Below are 19,404 nucleotides of genomic sequence, written 5' to 3'. Positions count from 1 at the left end.
CGCGAGCGTTTGGTACTCTTAGATCAGCTATAACTGCAGCTATCGAAGAAGAACAGGCACTTGGGCCGAACAACAGTCGCAGTTATGGAAATTATGGAAGTGCCGGATTTAATAAAGACAGAGTAGGACAAAGATATAATGAACCGAAATGTGAAAGATGTCACAGACAAGGGCACCTTGCGAAGAATTGTTACTCGCGCCTAAGCATGCCGCGACCGGAAATATCATCTAATCGCCCCGCGTTTAATCGCCAAAGCGTCGGTCCCAGACGGGAGATGTATCACACAACAGTAGTTTGCAACTATTGCAAAAAACCCGGGCATGTTCAGCGCGATTGTAGAACATTAATGAGAATCAACAACGGGGAGATACGAACCAGAAATACTGAGCAAATACCTAGTTACCGACGTGACGCGTACGGGAATACGGAAAATAAGTCACATGGTAACGGAATGGGAAACAGATCTGGACGAGCAGAATCACGTGAAAGGCCAACTCTCGAATCTTATCAAATAAATTGCACCAATGGAGGGAGCAAATCAAAAAATATAGTAGAAATAGAAGCGAAGGAGATAAAGTATCCAAAAATTCGCATGTTGGTCGACACGGGAGCAGATGTTAAGTTACTCAAGTATAGCAAAATTATAGGGAAAGTGCGCACTACACGAGAAGTAGTAACCCTGAGGGGTATAGGAAACACTGATATCCCTACCATCTGTAAAATTGAACTTAATGTGAAACTAGGTAATAGGTTCGTTATGCATCCTTGTCACGTAGTTAAAGATGATTTTCCCTTACAAGTAGATGGAATACTGGGATACGATTTCATTACTAAATACAAGGCAATAATTAGACCAGGAGTACGCGTAGAAATTTTGGACACACACTGGCCATTAGTTCAAGATGAAGAAATTATTATTCAACCACGAACCGAGACGATTATACGAGCACTAACAAATGAGCAGGGGCATGGGTTAGTAGAAAAACAAATGATAGAACCGGGCGTATATATAGGAAATTGTTTGACAAGTTCTGATGATGGCACGTGCCCGATACCTATAATAAACATGACGACTCGCGCAATACAGTTGCGGCCTCCGACGGTGCAACTAGAGACGTTCTCGACAACGCCAGATACTGACCTACGCGATATCAGCAGTAGCAGTGAGCGTGTCAGCAATATAACATATGACATTCGAGTATTGACCGGGAAAGATAGGATGAAGGCCCTACCGGACAATGTTACGGACACTTCGTACGGACACTTTGAATACAAACGTATGCCATTTGGTCTTAAGGGCGCTCCTCCTACTTTTCAAAGAACCATGGAAGCCTTATTAGGAGGGCTACGTGGAATAAAATGCTTCGTATACATAGACGATATAGTCATTCATGGACGCTCACTCAAAGAACATCAGGAAAGATTGATGCAAATTTTCAAGAGATTAAGAGAAAGCGGTTTGAAATTACAACCAAACAAATGCCAATTCTTGCGTAAAGAAACAATTTATCTGGGCCATGTCATCACCGAAGACGGCATTAAACCACACCCGTCAAAATTAGAAGTAGTAAAAAATTTCCCAATACCTAAGAAGGCGAAAGACTTACAAACCTTTCTAAGATTAGCAGGTTATTATAGAAAGTTCATAGAAAATTTTTCTAGTATAGCAAAACCACTCACACAATTGTTAAAAAAAGATGTAGAGTTCAGATGGACTGATCAGGAACAAGAAGCCTTCCAGATATTAAGAGAAAAACTGACTTCGGCACCACTGTTGCAATGCCCTGATTTCTCAAATCCGTTTACATTAACAACAGACGCGTCAAACAAGGCAATAGGTGCGATATTATCTCAACAGCAGCAGGCAAAAGATCTACCAATAGCTTATGCAAGTAGAGTATTAAATAAAGCCGAAATTAATTACAGTACGACGGAAAAGGAGCTACTAGCTATAGTGTGGTCAACCCAACACTTCCGACCTTACTTATACGGAACTAAATTCATAATCGTCACTGATCATAAACCACTTACATGGTTATTTAACGTAAAAGATCCGGGCTCTAGACTAATCAGGTGGAGACTAAAGTTAGAAGAATACGACTACGAGATTCGTTACAAGGAAGGGAAGACAAACCAAAACGCGGATGCACTTAGTAGGATGTACATTATCAAACGCGGACGCGGAAGGCCAAGAAAGACACAATCAACGGATGACGAACCACAGGCGGCATCAGATAGCTCAGGTAAAGACGATAAAAAAGAAAAGGACGAACCAGAAATTTCGGAAACAGACGAAGACGACACGATGGATACGGAAAACGACAAATATACAGAAGAAGAAAAGAAACAAATATTATACGAATACCACGACGCCCCATTAGGTGGACATGTAGGTATGAAGCGGACTTTGAAACGCATACAATTAAAATATTCATGGCCAGGAATAAGACAAGACGTAGAAAACTACATTTCGAAATGCGAAAAATGTCAGAAAAATAAGCTGAGAAAAACAATCAAAGCCCCAATGATAATTACGGATACACCATCGGCACCTTTTGAAAACTGCGCGCTGGACATAGTAGGACCACTACCCGAGAGCAGCAACAGGAACAAATACATATTAACATTCCAAGATCTGTTAACCAAATTTAGTAAAGCGATACCCTTACAAGATCAGGAAGCAAATACCATAGCCAGGAAATTCGTAACAAAAATAGTGTGTGAGTACGGAATACCAAAAAAATTACTTACAGATCAAGGGACTAACTTTCTTAGTCAGATATTTAAGGACACGTGCAAACTGCTTAGAATAGACAAAATACAGACGACGGCAAATCATCCAGAGTCAAACGGTGCGTTGGAAAGAAGCCATAGGACACTAGCGGAATATCTAAAAAATTTCGTTGACGAAGATCAATCGAACTGGGATGAATGGCTCTCCTATGCAATGTTCACGTATAATACAACGCCGCATACAGCGACAGGTTTTACTCCTTACGAACTCGTATTTGGAAGACAAGCCGAACTACCGACCTCGCTCAGACTCGCGCCGCAACCAGACTATACCTACGATCGTTATGCTCACGAACTTAAACAACGATTACGCTCTACTAATACAATAGCGCGGGACACAATAAATAACCAAAAACTGCGTTCTAAGCAAAACTACGATAAAAGGGCGACAGATATCAAATTCATACCAGGCGACCGAGTACTATTACGCGACGATACAGTTAGACGAGGGTGATCGAAAAAATTGACACCGAGTTGGATAGGACCATGCACGGTATTAGAAGCACACGCTAACGAAAATTATACTATAAAAAAAGAACGTAGATCTCTACGAATCCACACTAACCGTTTAAAACACTTCATAGATTAATACTACTAACAGAATAGGATTACGTTAAGCTTTTGGTTTATTAATAGATCAATACACCATAGTGACCAATGCCTTGTACTCCATTTGCAGAGTCTCAATTTTAATTATAAGAATAACTCACGGGATACCACCGGACGAGTCCATTAACATTCAAAGGTTTTCGCAGACCAGCCAGGCATCTATTTCGAAGAACTAGGTAATCTACACATGTATAGGAATACTTGGAAATTAGTAATTCACTTAGATGTAACACCGTTATCTATTCGCAATGCCAAAATACAAACTGCGCTTATCGAGACGACGAAACAATGTACGAACACAGCTAACTACAGACTGAATAAATTTTGTAAACAATTCTACAATATATCCCGCAAGGAATTAGAACAGACTGCTGTAAACATCGATTATGTACAGCAAATTATAGGAACGGCGACTCGGAGTCGCAGAGGACTAATTGACGGAATCGGACATTTAGGGAAAGCATTATTTGGTACAATGGACGCAAACGACAGACGAACAATAAATAGACAGATAGCAATACTTGAAAACGAAGGTAGTACACTAAGAACATCATTGTTAGAACAAATGCAAGTCGTAAATAGAAACATTAAATTGTATAACGAATCCATCTGGAACATCAATCATAACGAACGAACACTGTTAAACGCAAAAAAACGCACTTAGACAGCTACTGGAAACGGAGACGAACAACGAGAACCTCCAAGCCGCAATAGACGAACAGGCTATAATTTTCGAAAGTATAGTCAAGGATCTAGCCGAAGACGTAAAAAACCTTTTAGAATACACAAAAGATATCAGGAAAGGAATTCTGAACCCAACAATCCTTCCTCCCAAACAGATTATAGAATACCTAAATTCAGCCTTACCTCACCTACCAAAAGGACTAAATTTCCCATGCTCACTCACGGTCGAAAAAATCCACTCCTTATACGAACTAATCAATTTAGCAGCCTATAGCACTTCCCAGTCTATCACTACAATTATCGAAGTACCACTACTCAACGCCAAACAATATAAGATAAATAAGGTATATCCAGTACCCACAAAAATAAACGGGTCACTCTTCGCATATTTAGATACCACCGATACATATGTAACAATAGATATAGCAAATTTAGACTACGTGCATATTAATGCCGAAGAATTAAAAAAATGTAAGCTGTTAGACAACGACTATATATGTAAGTTACACCATCCTGTTTTTAAAGCACTACCAAAAGGTCCATGTGAAGTACAGATCTTTACGAAACTAGTACAGCAACCTAACAACTGTAACCTTACATTTATAAACCTCAACCAAACCATTTTGATCGAATTAAATCAACCAGGAACGTGGATCTATGTTACGCCAATACCAATACAATTAGTGATATCTTGCGATCAGTACCCCACTCAGAACACATTAATACAAGATTCTGGACTAATAATGATCAAGGAAAAATGTACAATTTCGACAACCGAGTTTACAATAGAAACAAGTAGGAATTATAGGTCGGAAAAATACTTCAATTATTTACCTATGCATAATTTAACCGTACCGAACTTAGTGAAGAGCATTAATGTCACGCATTTAAAATACATGGAACAATGTAAACTTCGAAAAATAATTAAGAATCCAGAAGAATTACAAGCGATAAGCAGAAGTTTAATAGAATTAAGTACCGACCTAGATTCTAAGAATAATGTAATACCGGTAGAAATTCAATACAGCCTTATATCATCCTTTTCCATAAGCGGAATAATTATACTCGTTTTAATTGTATTAGGTTACTACAAGTATGCTTCACGATTGAAATGTAAGCGAAAAAATCAGCAAATTTATAGCCAACCAATCGAAATGACAGGACAAACCGCAAATAAACCAAAACCGAACCACGTAATCCCATAAAACCATAAAATATCTATGTATACGTTATTATTATATAAGTATAATATAAGTATACGTTACTATTGTTTATAAGCTATTTAAACTTATCCGTTACTGTATCATGTCGTGCTCTACATATTTCATGGAAAAATGTAAGAGCACTCTCCCCAAGGGGGTAGGAATGTGGTGTCCGGAAGTTGCAACTAAGCATTTGGCCAAGGCAACAACCTTCATAAGATTGCCTCAGCGAATTGCTAAAGCGAGGCAATCAACCTGCCAATGCTTAGTCAGCAAGAGATACAACATAAAATCTCCGGACACCGCCCCACACGGGCAGAATGAGTACGCGTGCAACTATGTCAATATATTATTACTCTCTGTAATTGTGAAAATAAAGAAAAAAGGTTCTCAGTAACCGGCTGCGGCACAACACTATATTATTATATTTATAAACTGTGTATGAATTAAGCTTCCCTAATTTATAATATAAAACGTAATGCGTAATAATTTTAGTATAAAATTATCATATATAAGAAATCTATTTGCAAAAGAATATAAAAAAATAGAAGAATATTGTATTCTTGAAAAAAAGCAACATATTCAGATTGGCCCTGAAGAAGGAAAGCTATTAAGTTTATTCATAAAAATCCATAAAGTCAAAAGTATTGTTGAGATTGGCACGTTATACGGTTATTCGTCGATTTGCATGGCAAAAGCTCTACTGAAAGACGGTCATATATATACAATAGAAAGTAATCCTCAACAATCAAGAATAGCAAAAAAAAATTTTAGTGCTTTTAATCTAAGTGATAAAATTACTCTAATAGAAGGTGATGCACTGGAATAAATTAATGAATTATCAGCAAAGGCACCATTTGACATGATATTCATCGATGCTGACAAAAGTAGTTATCCTAAGTATTTAGATTGGGCAGAGTCATACATTAAATAAGATGGGCTAATCGTTGCAGATAACACTATTATTTAATACAGTATTTTTAGAATCGCCTCCAAAAGAAGTATCAGAAAAATCATGGCATGCTATGAGGGAGTTTAATAATAGATTATCAGATGAAAAGAAATATTTCTCTATATTGATTCCAACTGATGAAGGAATGACTGTAGCTTTAAAGCTAACATAAGTTAAAAATCAAGGTCAGCGTAATGTTTAGGAGGGGTTAAACCGGAAACTCTCTCTAATAATATCTCACGAAAACAAGGCTTTGATTTAACAATGGAGTACCATTCTTTTAAAATTTTACTTTTTTCCCATGGAAAACTACTTACATAATCCATTACGGAAATATGCGATGCTAAAGCAATATCAGCCAAAGTGAACTTATCAGTTGCAAGCCAAACGTTCTTGTTAATTAAGTGTTCGATGTATTCCATATGGCAAGGCAGGTTATGCTGAGCTGCATGAAGAAATCTAGAGTCGGGGCTGCGGTTAGTAATTACTTTTTCATTCATAATATACTTAGTAACTTCATTGTAAAATTTGTTGTCGAACCAATTGATTAAAGCGCGTATTTTAGACTTCGTGAATGAACCAAGTAATTTGACGTCGCTATTGTAAGTCTCTTCTATATATTCACAAATGGCATTACTATCCGCTATTACAAAGTTATTATCTATTAATACTGGTACTTGCCCAGCTGGATTGATCTCCATAAATTCATTCCGTTTTTCCCACGGATTTTCATACACTAGATCGCAGCCTAATTTTTTTTCTTTTAGAAAAGTTCTAACTTTTCGTGAAAATGGACAAAGGGGAAAATGATATAAAATCATAATATTCCTCTTTTGTTATCCCAGTACCTATAGGTTGTTATTCCAGTGTGTGACACTGAAATCCACATCTTTTTTCTCTGCGCGTGGATCCACTCTGTGTTGGTGCAATATTGGGCTGCACAGCTTTATTCCCAGGTTCCGCTAGACCTGTGGTGAAAATGCGAGCTTGCAATTCTTCGAATCCAAAAGCTTTCACTTGTGCTTAACAGCAGTGCTCCCCAACCATTTTATAGCCGCGGACCGGGCAACGTTTGATAGTTTTATGGCGCCTCGATGAGATGGGGGGCGTTAATTGTTTATATTGTTGCGGTGGCTTCGACCACTTCTGGCCGGTGAGACGGTGAGCCGCGCAGAATAAATTCCAATTTTACTTCATCACGTCGTGCTCCGACGAATCGAAGTACCCTTTGTGGATGGTCGCGTATTCTTCGAACGGGTCCATCTCTGTTTCGATAGGAGAACGCTATCGTGCGCGTGGTTCCACTCTGTGTTGGTGCAATATTGGGCTCCACAGCTTAATTCTCAGGGTTCGCAAGACCTATGGTGATATTAAGAGCTTGCAATTCTTCGAATCCAAAAGCTCCCATTTGTGCTTTACAGCAGGCTCCCCAAACTTTTTATAGTCGCGAACCGGTCAACGTTTGATAATTTTACCGCGCCACGATGAGGGGCGAGACGTTAATTGTTTATATTGTTACGGTGGCTTCGACCACTTCTCGCCGGTTAGACGGTGAGCCTCGCAGAGTAAATTCCAATTTTACTTCATCACGTCGTGCTCCGACGAATCGAAATACCCTTTGTGGATGGTCGCGTATTCTTCGAACGGGTCCATCTCTGCTACGGTTGCAGAACGAGACCCTGCGCGTGGTTCCACTCTGTGTTGGTGCAATATTGGGTTATACAGCTTAATTCTCACATTTCGTTAGACCAGTGGTGACAATATGAGCTTGCAATTCATCGAATCCAAAAGCTCCCATTTGTGCTTTACAGCAGGCTCCCCAAACTTTTTATAGTCGCGAACCGGTCAACGTTTGATAATTTTACCGCGCCACGATGAGGGGCGAGACGTTAATTGTTTATATTTTTGCGGAGGCTTAGGCCCCGTCTCGCCAGTGGGACGGTGAGCCTCGCAGAACAAATTCCAACTTTTCTTTATCACGTCGTCAACCGACGAATCGAAATACCCTTTGTGGATGATCGCGTATTATTCGAACGCGTCCATCTCTGTTTCGGTTAGAGAACGAGATCCTGCGCGAGGATCCACTCTGTGTTGGTGCAATATTTGGCTGCACAGCTTTATTCTCAGGTTCCGCTAGACCTGTGGTGAAAATGCGTGTTTGCAATTCTTCGAATCCAAAAGCTTGCACTTGTGCTTAACAGCAGTGCTCCCCAACCATTTTATAGCCGCAGACAGGGCAACGTTTGATGATTTTACGGCGCCTCAATGAGGGGGGGGGGCGTCAATTGTTTATATTGTTACGGTGGCTTCGACCTTTTCTCGCCGGTTAGACGGTGAGCCTCGCAGAATAAATTCCAATTTTACTTCATCACGTCGTGCTTAGGGCTGTAACTTTCCTTCGAAGGTCGAAGATTTCGAAGCTTCATTTTCAGAAACTTCGAAACTTCGGAGTTTCTGAAAATTCGAAGGCGATGAGAATCAACGTATCGAATTTCAAACCTCCGTAGTAAATTATTAGAAGATTTGAAAAAACAGTCGTCGGTGAAGAGTTTACCTTCCTGAATTCGGATTCGCGCTTATTCCTCCGCACGGAAGGTTTTACCGGTTTTACGACGCGGCGGAACGTATTTATATTGTGTACACTAAACTAATTTAGGAGACTGTGCTTCTTGAGGGTTCCGGAGTACGTGTCACGCAGTTCTTTTTTATATGAAGCATTCTTTGCATGGGAAAAACTGAAAAATACCGGCATTTATTTCGGTTTCTGTAGAATAACGGTTATACCAAAATCTATATTTTAACCTTCGCAAGGTAATGTGGGGTCTCAGAGACCCCGACTTCAGATTTTTTGCACAGTTTAGCACAATTAGAAGGTTCCTCAACCAATGCATTCAACTTAGCCTCCCGGGATCAACAGACTGTATCGTAAAGTCCCAGTGCCGAAGGTTTATGTAAGAAGTAAGTATCTGGAAAACACAAGATACTCAGTCACCCCTATCCTTGGGGAGGGCCCAAAAGGGCGGCCCTACTAGTATAGACGACACAAGTATTGCCCTAACAGCAGTTGTATAAATGAACTTAATTAGGTGTTTATCATGTTTATCGGCCCAGATATTGCGCCCGACGGAAGGTTAAGAACTAAGAACCTCTCTTTGGAGTCAAAGTGTCTCCCGTATTTTTCCTACGGGAAACTTTCCTCCTGTACTTAAAAAGTACAGGAATTTTGTATTTCAAAAAAATTTACATTAAAAAGTTACAAATAAGGTATTTATGATCCTACTGTAACCCGCATATAATCGGGTTACGAGAACCGAACCGGGTTCGGGTTCGGGTTAGGATTCGCATCCCTGATGTGCGGTGTTCCGATTTAATATAGCGCATTTTAGAAAATGAGCATTCACACGATGTTCCCAGTTAACGGATAAGAGGCAAAAAGTTGAATCTGCGCGAATGAAGACGCTCATTTTCTAAAATGCGTTACAATGTAAAACGCTTACATTGGCGATGCGAAATTTTGGACGTACATAGTTGTTCGCAGTGCAAACCCGCTATTTATATGTTTTCGTTGCCATTCGCGAACGGAAATCAACAACCAGGTTGTTAAGCGTGATTGACTTTTCGCGCGCTCCCCTCGCGTTGCTTCCCCGCGTGATTACCTGCAAATTACCTTCGAGAAGCTTCTAGAAGCTTGTCGTTCCGCGTTTTGTTTTACATTTTCTTCTCGAATTTTCTATACATGCTACATTCTTTCAAACCATATCCGACTTTGTACTGTATTGTAGATACTGACCGCGATCGTTAGACGTTTAGTTTCGCGTGTTATTACGATTTCCCCGTAACAAGCTAGTGAGCGTATTGTGTAGTGCAGGAAATATTCAACGTATAGATTTGTTAATTATTAAGCAGATAAGAAAGGTAAGTGTAATATTTTCAAGAATTTATAATGGGGTCATTCCACGCGAAAACGGACCCTATTTGGCGTAAAATTAGGGGGCCACTTTTTAAAAAATTGAGAAAATGGAGATATAGCCCAAAGTGTTTCCCTTACGGACCTGTTATTAAAAAGATGGACATTTGAAAATTGACGAAATTAAAATTATTTCAAATTATTTTACTATAACTTTTGAACCATAAGAGATACCGGAGAAATTTGCACTAAAATTCATTAAAACATGATTCTTATCCACTGATAATTCTCGTATCAAATATATATTTTCTGTAACCATTTTTTAATTAATTGTTTAAATGTTGTTGTCTTAAAATATAATTTAAAATTGTTCATTTGTTACTTATTTAGTCGTTTTTCAGATAATTATAATCGCCGATGTCTGGTTGTAAATTTCAAAAAATTTTAAAAATTTTAAATTTTTTCTATGTATTTCTTGACATTTATTCTTCATATTATGAATATTTCATGAAATAAATTTTTCATAGACCACTAAAGACACTACGACAAATTTGAATTTGAACAAAATTCGAAATTTTACGCCAAAAAGTGTCCGTTTGTGGAATGATCCAATAAAATAACATTACTTATCTATATTACGATAATTATATACAGTTACTAAATAAATGTATGTATTCATCACTTTATTACTGTTCCTTATTATTGTACAAAATTTCTTTTTCAGACATACCTTTCTAATACATTTTTAATTTTATATAACTTTAGGCAAACATTACATAATGAAAAGCTGGGTGTGGAAACATTGTAAAAAGTCTACCGATGGAAAATCTGCAATATGTGAAATCTGTGATACAGAGCTTCAGACATATGGATCTACTACAACGCTGATCGATCATTTAATGAAGATCCATTCAATAGAGTGTCCTAGTAGCAGAAAACGTCAACGCACAGAAGTTACAAGGTAATACTCAAATATTTTGTCCTGTTTGGGACGCGAAGGTCTAAAAGATCCTATAAGTCTCTTAATCTAAATTAATTAATTATTAATTTTAAAATATTGTTTATATTTATAACAGATGAATATATGTATTGTACTATTACAGATCAGCAGAAGATGGATCGGTCATATCAATAGATTCACCATCGGGATCGGGATCGGGATCTTCTACTCAAGAAGATATTGTATTGGATGTGGATATGGATACGTTACCCACTAAGCGAGCTCGTCCAACAATAACTAATTCAAATTCAAAATCCGGGTTCATTAAGAAAGAACGCGCTGAAATCATTACACAAGCTATTGCAAAATTAATAGCTGTTAATAGACTACCCTATAATTTTGTATCTAGCTGTGGATTTCAAGAATTTATGAAAAAATTAGAACCAAATTACAACTGTCCATGCGGGCAAACAATACTTCGTCGGTTACGAATTATGGAGGATGAAGTACGAAATAAAATTGAAAATCAATTAGCAAAAGTATCTTTTGTTGCCCTCGACACCGATTGCTGGACCTCGATAGCTCAAGAAGGGTATATAAATGTTAATGCCCACATTATCGATGACCAATGGAAACAGCAGATTATGACTATTTGTATAGAAGAGCTCGAAGAACGCCATACAGCCGAAAACTTGGCAGATTGCTTACAAAATGTGGCTGTTAAATTTGGCATAGAAGAAAAAATAGTTGCGATAACTAATGACAGTGCAAGCAACATTGTATCGGCAGTAAATCGTTTGCCTAACGTAGAATTTGATGTCACTTGTGCTGCTCATAAAATCCATTCGGCAATACAAAATGCATTTCAAAAAGGAGATGTTTCTTGCGTTCTTGCAAAAGCAAGTAAAATTGTTTCACATTTTCGACACTCTGTATTGGCTTCAAAAAGTTTGGAAACAAAGCAGGAGCAATTAAACTTGCCGAAATTAAAATTGATACAAAGTGTTCGAACTCGGTGGAATACGGACTTAAAAATGTCTGAAAGACTTGTAGAAAACCGTAGCGCTATCATAAATGTACTCGCCGATAGAAATATCACAAACCAGAGACAGGCTCAAGCTTTAGAGATGCTGGAAAGTGAGTGGAAAGTATTGGAAGTAATAATAGAACTTTTAAAACCACTCGAATTTGCTACCACAATTTTATCAGGAGGAACACTTTCAATGGTAAATCCAATTGTGCGAGCCATAATCAATAATCATTTAATTCCTACAAAGGATAAATACTGTAGTAGTCTTCTAGGAGATTTGTCAGGACCAGATAGTAAATAGTGGATATATAGATAGATATATTTAGATAAGAAAACACACTGTGTACATAAAATCACCCACTCATCGCGACACAAGACATAAGGCATAAGACAAAAAGATACACGACCAACGCCTCCCAACGGTCATCGTCCACTCGCGTCTTCTTCCGTTGATCGGCGCTTGTCGCCGATCATCGGAAATCTTCGCCCACCAAGCCTCGACACTCGTCGGTCGAACGCATCGACTATAGTTCGGCCAACCTGACCGACGATTGCCCTCAATCGTCATGGCACAAACTCACAAAACTAACGCATATTACTCGTATACAATAGAATTTAACGAATACAAATAAATATGAAACGCATATTATAATACAAAATAAACAATATGAATCCTCAAACATTTACAATGTGACACACAAAACAAAATAAACACAAAATATGACTGGTGAGACAGAAGTGTGAAAAATTTACATCATTTAACCTTTATCATCATCCGATTTCACCCATCTTCGCATATTTTCTGGTGAAGATATACCCTCAAACGGGAGTTGCGTTACTTGATGTCCTTCAAGGTCACAAATAACATACCGATTTTTGTCAAGCACTTTCTTGACGACATACGGACCTTTGAATCTTGGTAACAATTTTTTGTTAACTCCTGCCGTAACATCTACGTTTCTTACTACTACATAGTCGCCTACACTGTACTGTACTGGTGGTTTGTGACGTTTATCATAATATTTCTTATTATATACATTAGTTGCACGAATTTTCGCGACGGCATTCTCTCTTATCGTAGATAGTTCACGATCATCAACATCCTGTTCATTCAGCACTTTACGCAAATCGTCGCACACAGTACCTACTTGGTTGATCCCGAATAATAATCGACTCGGCGTGTCTCCCGTAGATCGATTTACCGTATTATTAAATGCGTACTCCACATCAGCTAATACTTGATTCCATGTACCGGCGCTCGAACTTAATTTAGCTAACATCGGTGTGAGAGAACGATTTATCCTTTCAATTTGACCGTTTGCATGTGGTGTTGCGGTCGCAATTAACACCTGCTGGATATTCAATTCTGACAGAAATTCCTTAAATTTGTTCGAGGTAAATGCGCTGCCTCGATCCGAAACAATTTTGTACGGTTTGCTATAAACGGAAAAATAAGTTCGTAAATGCCGTATCACCTCGTCCGCATTGGTACTGACGGTCGGATAAAATTTTACAAATTTTGTAAATGCGTCAATTACTTCAAAAACATATTTATAGCGGTGATTTGTACGTTCCAACGGACCATAGTGATCAACGTGCACGCAGTAAAACGGTACTGAATTCTTATCTGGACATTCTAATATGCCTTCTACCCGGTTCGCATTTGCCGAATACGTAATACACTTTAAACAATTCGCAATACATTTTCGGATTTTCTGTTTCTTCTGCGGAAACCAATAAATTCGCGAAATGTATTCGAGAGTCTTATCTACTCCTTGATGCCCTATTTCTTCGTGGTTCGTCCTAATTACATTTTCCTCCATTGAAGATGGAACACAAAATAACCGTTTGTTATTAACCTTCCGATAGACCAATCCATTGCTCAATTCGTAAAACTTATTTTCGGAATTTTGCAATTCCTCTCGCAGCTTTTTTAATTGCGGATCTTGACTCTGTAAAATAGAAAGGTTTTGTTCGAAACTATTTTCTGTAATGATCAATACACTAAACTCGCGACTAAGTGCATCCGCATGTACCAGTTTATCACCCGTTCGGTGTTCCAACGTGTATTGATAATTCCGCAAAATTAGTGACCACCGCAAAATTCGTGGATTTATTTCCTTTCGCTCCAAAGTCAATTTCAAGCTGTTACAATCCGTCACAATTTTGAACGGTATTCCCTGTAAGTAAATTCTAAAACGCTCCAGTGCGTAGACTATTGCTAATGCTTCCAATTCGAAACTATGATACTTACTCTCTGCCTGAGTAGTTCTTTTACTAAAATAACAGATAGGGTGGAATTTACCATCTGATTGTTTTTGCAATAATACCGATCCGAATCCGTGTGAACTAGCATCGCAATGCAGCTCAGTCTCTGCGTGTACCGAGTAAATGGCTAACACAGGTTCCGACATTAATATTTTCTTAAGATTTTCGAAACAATTTAGCAACTCGTCATCCCATCGGAAATTGACCTTAGATTTCAACAAGTCGTACAGCGGTTTTGCTATTACTGCAAAATTTTTTATGAATTTCCTAAAATAAGAAACTAAACCCAAAAAGCTTTGTAATTCGCGACAATTTCTGGGAATAGGATAATCGTAAACAGCCTTTAGATTTTCTTCACTCGGTCTAATGCCTTGTGAATCTATACGATAGCCTAGATAGACTACTTCCGTAAGCAAGAAAGCGCATTTTGCTAATTTCAAATCCAAACAATTTCTGGTTACAACCTTAAAAACTTCTGCCAGTATCTCTAAATTTTCACAAGCTGTTTCGGTGGCAATTAAGATATCGTCTAAATATATCAAAATTTTTTGTTGATCTAACAATTGTCGAAATGCGGTATTTATAAATCTCATGAAAAATGATGGACCGTTTGCCAAACCAAAAGGCATACGTAGATATTCAAATTGGCCCATAAAACATGTAAATGCCGTGTATTTAATTGAGTTTTCCTTCATAAATACATGGTGAAACGCATCCTTCAAATCCAACCGAGTAAAATACGATTTGTTTCGCAATTGATCAATTTGATCATCTATCCTAGGAATAGGAAAATTATCTCGTAAAGTTAACTTGTTTAAATCTCTGTAATCCACAGCCATTCTGTACTGACCATTTTTCTTTTTTATCAACACGATCGGGCTACAATAATTCGATGTGCTCGGACGGATAATTTTTCGACTTAATAGATCCTGAATTATTTGCGTCACTGCATTCTTTTCGCAGTACGATAAGCGTCGCGGATTGTAATAAAAGGGTTGGTGATTCGGTTTCAAAATTAATTCCATTTCTAATTTTGTTTCAGGAAGTTCGGGTCTACTCGGTTTCACGTAATGTTCATTAACAATTTGGCCTACCTTTTCCTGCCACTCGTACTCTAAATTCGGATTAACTTTTATGTTATTCAAAACATCATTGTTCATGTTATCATCTATCGCATCTATCTTCATTATCTCCGCAAACGAACTAGGGCGAATAATAATCGTTTTCCCAATCGTAACATCTAAATTGTCATTATTAATAAAATCACGACCCAATAAACAATCGCAACTAAGCGTCCGATCCGGAATCACGTAAAAATCGAGTGTTGCTTCGCAACCCGAAACTAATGTTTTTTGCCTCAACTGGCCTAATATTTCTATCGCGCTTCTATTCACTCCCTCAAATCGCAACGTACGGTCATAATTATTTAAGTGAACATTCGCGGGGACTAATCTCTGACTTAAAAATGATACTGGACTTCCGGTATCGATAACTGCTTCGATCTTACCTATGTCTGAAATTAATTCGACGGTGTAACATGGAGTTATCTCGCTTGCTCTTAGATGAACCAAGTGCGTGTTCATCTCGCTCTTCTTCGCTGCTCTCACTTCTTTCGGCGTCTCCGAACGTCGCGGACAAGACTGCTTCTGATGCTCGACCGATCCACAGATGTAGCACGATCCCGGACTCCTTCTCGGCTTCGGGCAGGCGTTGGCCAAATGTCCCGCCTCGTTACAGTTGAAGCATCGAAGTGGCGGCTTGACATATCCCGGTGCCGTATACGTCTTCCCCGTCACGTTGCTTGTGCTCGCCGCGCCGGTCGTCGGCGTCACCGGTGCCACGGATCCCTTCTTTACCCACGGTCGAACCACATTCCGCACTCGTTCATAAATTTTTAATTTTTCCTTAAGATCCTTCAAGTGCTTGGCTTCGTAAAGATGAACCTTCTTCATCGGCTCGTCTGGAATCCCGTCCACAATATATTGTATGAGCGATTCGGATTCAATCGATCCTTGAACTGCAATTTCTTTCATTTTCAAAAAATATTCGTGCACCGATTCGTCCCGCTGCATTTTTCTGGTGCGCAGTTTTTCGTGCAATTCTGCACTATTTACCCGCGTCGCAAATTCCTCCAGTAACCGACTTTTCAATCGTGCCCACGATGAAAGTCCCTTCTCCCCTTGCACAAACAATTTCGCCAATCCCTTCAAACATTTTCTCGCGAACAGAGTTTTCTGCAGGTCGGACCATGCAAATGACATCGCATTCTCCTCAAACTCTTCCATCCACCTTTCCACGGGATATCCATCACTTCCATTAAATGGTCGTATTGAGTCTTCGATATCTCGAAAGTTCAACGCAAATTTCGGTGTATCACCTCGGCGTTGTTCGGCTGTCTCTGCTATCGCGTCTTGCAATTCTTCGTCCTCCGTTTCCTCTTCTGAAAGGACTTCTGCGTTAGCTTCCTTCAATAATACTAAATCGGACAAATGCCGGCAGATCCGTCGTCCAATTTCTTCTTTTTGCCCCTCAGAGTCGATATTCAGTATGCCGGTGATCCCGATCAACTCGCTCAAACTAAATGATGCCGCAACCGACGTAACCTTGCTCTCGAATTCAGTCGCATTTGCAAAAGTGAAACCGGTAAACTGCCTTAGCCGCTTCCGATTGTTTCGATCGCCATCTTGCTCGAATACGAGCCTGTGCAGAACACGAATCGACTGAGTCGCACCTCTTCCAATGTTTTCATAAATGTTCGGGATATCTTTCAGAGATATCATGGTCACTATTCACGTTACACAATTTAACGCCAGCAATCGTTCTAATCGTTCGGATCGTTCTTATCCCACTTCTGAAGCTGTAGTAGTCTTCTAGGAGATTTGTCAGGACCAGATAGTAAATAGTGGATATATAGATAGATATATTTAGATAAGAAAACACACTGTGTACATAAAATCACCCACTCATCGCGACACAAGACATAAGGCATAAGACAAAAAGATACACGACCAACGCCTCCCAACGGTCATCGTCCACTCGCGTCTTCTTCCGTTGATCGGCGCTTGTCGCCGATCATCGGAAATCTTCGCCCACCAAGCCTCGACACTCGTCGGTCGAACGCATCGACTATAATACAATGAAGATAACAATATTATTTTAATTATTAATGAGTTGATCACGCAATTAACAACGCGATTTTGTTTAGATTGGTACTTGGAAAGTACGGTTTTAGTTTCAGCTTCAGATAAAGCTTCTTTTCTGGATCCTAGATTCAAGCAGCTCCTTTCAGAAACCGCAACAGCGAAGATAAAAATAAGAGAAAGCGTTGAACGCGAAATTAACGAATATTCTCTGGATAGTGGAGAAAACACAAATGAAACTGAAAAAAAGGGAACTAGTGCTCTGGATTTCATTTTCATGCGAACTGAGAGTAGTCTCACATCATCTGCTCAACAATACATGTTGTACCTTGCGGAGCCAGAGATAGATACGAATATGGACCCATTTGAATGGTGGAAATGTCGTGAACAGAAAATGCCACTTATTGCGCGGTTGGCCAAAAAATATTTGAGCATCCCTGCTACCTCAGTGGCTTCAGAAAGAGTTTTCTCTACGACAGGAAACATTGTCACACCGAGTCGAAATTGTTTAGCTACCAAAAATGTAACAACGAATACATTCCTACATCAAAATAAAAATTACTTGTGATATAGAAAAATTGCAAAAATTGGAAAGTAAGAATAGTACAATTTTGTGTTTGGGTGTGAGCAGCGCGAAGAATGTTGTAACGTATGTATGTATGATAAAATTGAAAAAGACTCGTTCGTTGACACTAACATGTATGTATGTATGTATGTATGATCGAAGTATCGTTAGTATCTGTTTTGTTTTATCCAGTGTTCCTCCTTTTATCCAGTTGTTCATGAAATCTTGTTAAAATTTATGTGTTCAATAAATATATTTTTTATAACTGTATGGTTGTGTTTATAGTCTGTCAAATTTTGTATTAACATGTCAAGCGCCAAGCCTGTCTTGCCTTTCTTTTCATTTAGTCCGCGATATCCGATTTCACCGAATTCAATAAAACTCATTAAAATTTTGTTTGCAAAGTATTATTTTTTAAGTACATTCGTGATATGATCCCGAAATTTATTAATAGAATGCAATCTTTTAAATTTAATTTAATTACGAAAAGTCCAAACGGAAAGTTCAGTGTCAGTCACCGGTGACTGAAAGTTAATATTTTTATTTATCAAAAATCTTGACACGGTGTGAAACTCATAAATTACAACTTCATACGTTTCGAAGACTTTGAAATTTCGAGCACTTTGGAAGATTTCGAAGCTTCGAATCTTCGAAGACTTCGAAACTTCGAAACTTCAAAGTTCCCTTCGTTCCTTCGAATCCTTCGAAGCTTCGGAAAAGTTACAGCCCTAGTCGTGCTCCGACGAATCGAAATACCCTTTGTGGATGGTCGCGTATTCTTCGAACGGGTCCATCTCTGCTACGGTTGCAGAACGAGACCCTGCGCGTGGTTCCACTCTGTGTTGGTGCAATATTGGGTTATACAGCTTAATTCTCACATTTCGTTAGACCAGTGGTGATAATATGAGCATGGAATTCTTCGAATCAAATAGCTCTAACTTGTGCTTTACAGCAGTGCTCCCCAATCATTTTATAGCCGCGGACAGGGCAACGTTTGATAATTTTACGGCGCCTCGATGAGGGGGGTGGGGCGTCAATTGTTTATATTGCTACGGTGGCTTCGACCACTCCTTGCCGGTGAGACTGTGAGCCTCGCAGAATAAATTCCAATTTTACTTCATCACGTCGTGCTCCGACGAATCGAAATACCCTTTGTGGATGGTCGCGTATTCTTCGAACGGGTCCATCTCTGCTACGGTTGCAGAACGAGACCCTGTGCGTGGTTCCACTCTGTGTTGGTGCAAGTTTGGGTTATACAGCTTAATTCTCAGGGTTCGCAAGACCTATGGTGATATTAAGAGCTTGCAATTCAT

At 39.0% G+C, this 19,404-nt stretch overlaps 2 protein-coding genes across 2 annotated transcripts; one reads left to right on the top strand and one right to left on the bottom strand.

Moving 5' to 3' along the window:
• Positions 1–6,360: 6,360 nt before the first annotated feature.
• On the bottom strand, positions 6,361–8,959 carry LOC143220125 (ftsZ-localized protein A-like). The gene is made up of 3 exons (XM_076445862.1): positions 8,929–8,959; positions 6,559–6,989; positions 6,361–6,375 (listed from the first exon to the last, which is right to left on the bottom strand). The coding sequence occupies exons 1-3, from the start codon at positions 8,957–8,959 to the stop codon at positions 6,361–6,363; spliced, it is 477 nt and encodes a 158-aa protein (XP_076301977.1).
• A 96-nt stretch (positions 8,960–9,055) lies between these two features.
• On the top strand, positions 9,056–12,419 carry LOC143220124 (E3 SUMO-protein ligase ZBED1-like). Its single transcript, XM_076445861.1, has 5 exons — positions 9,056–9,192; positions 9,770–9,837; positions 10,148–10,156; positions 10,914–11,109; positions 11,252–12,419. Exons 1-5 carry the CDS (start codon positions 9,056–9,058, stop codon positions 12,417–12,419), a joined length of 1,578 nt encoding a protein of 525 aa, XP_076301976.1.
• The last annotated feature ends 6,985 nt before the right edge of the window (positions 12,420–19,404 follow it).

Source organism: Lasioglossum baleicum, unplaced genomic scaffold (genome assembly GCF_051020765.1).
Source record: "Lasioglossum baleicum unplaced genomic scaffold, iyLasBale1 scaffold0211, whole genome shotgun sequence".
NCBI classification, from domain to species: Eukaryota; Metazoa; Arthropoda; class Insecta; order Hymenoptera; family Halictidae; genus Lasioglossum; species Lasioglossum baleicum.
The sequence above is the reverse complement of the archived record's forward strand: the minus strand, read 5'-3'. Positions and strand labels throughout refer to the sequence as shown.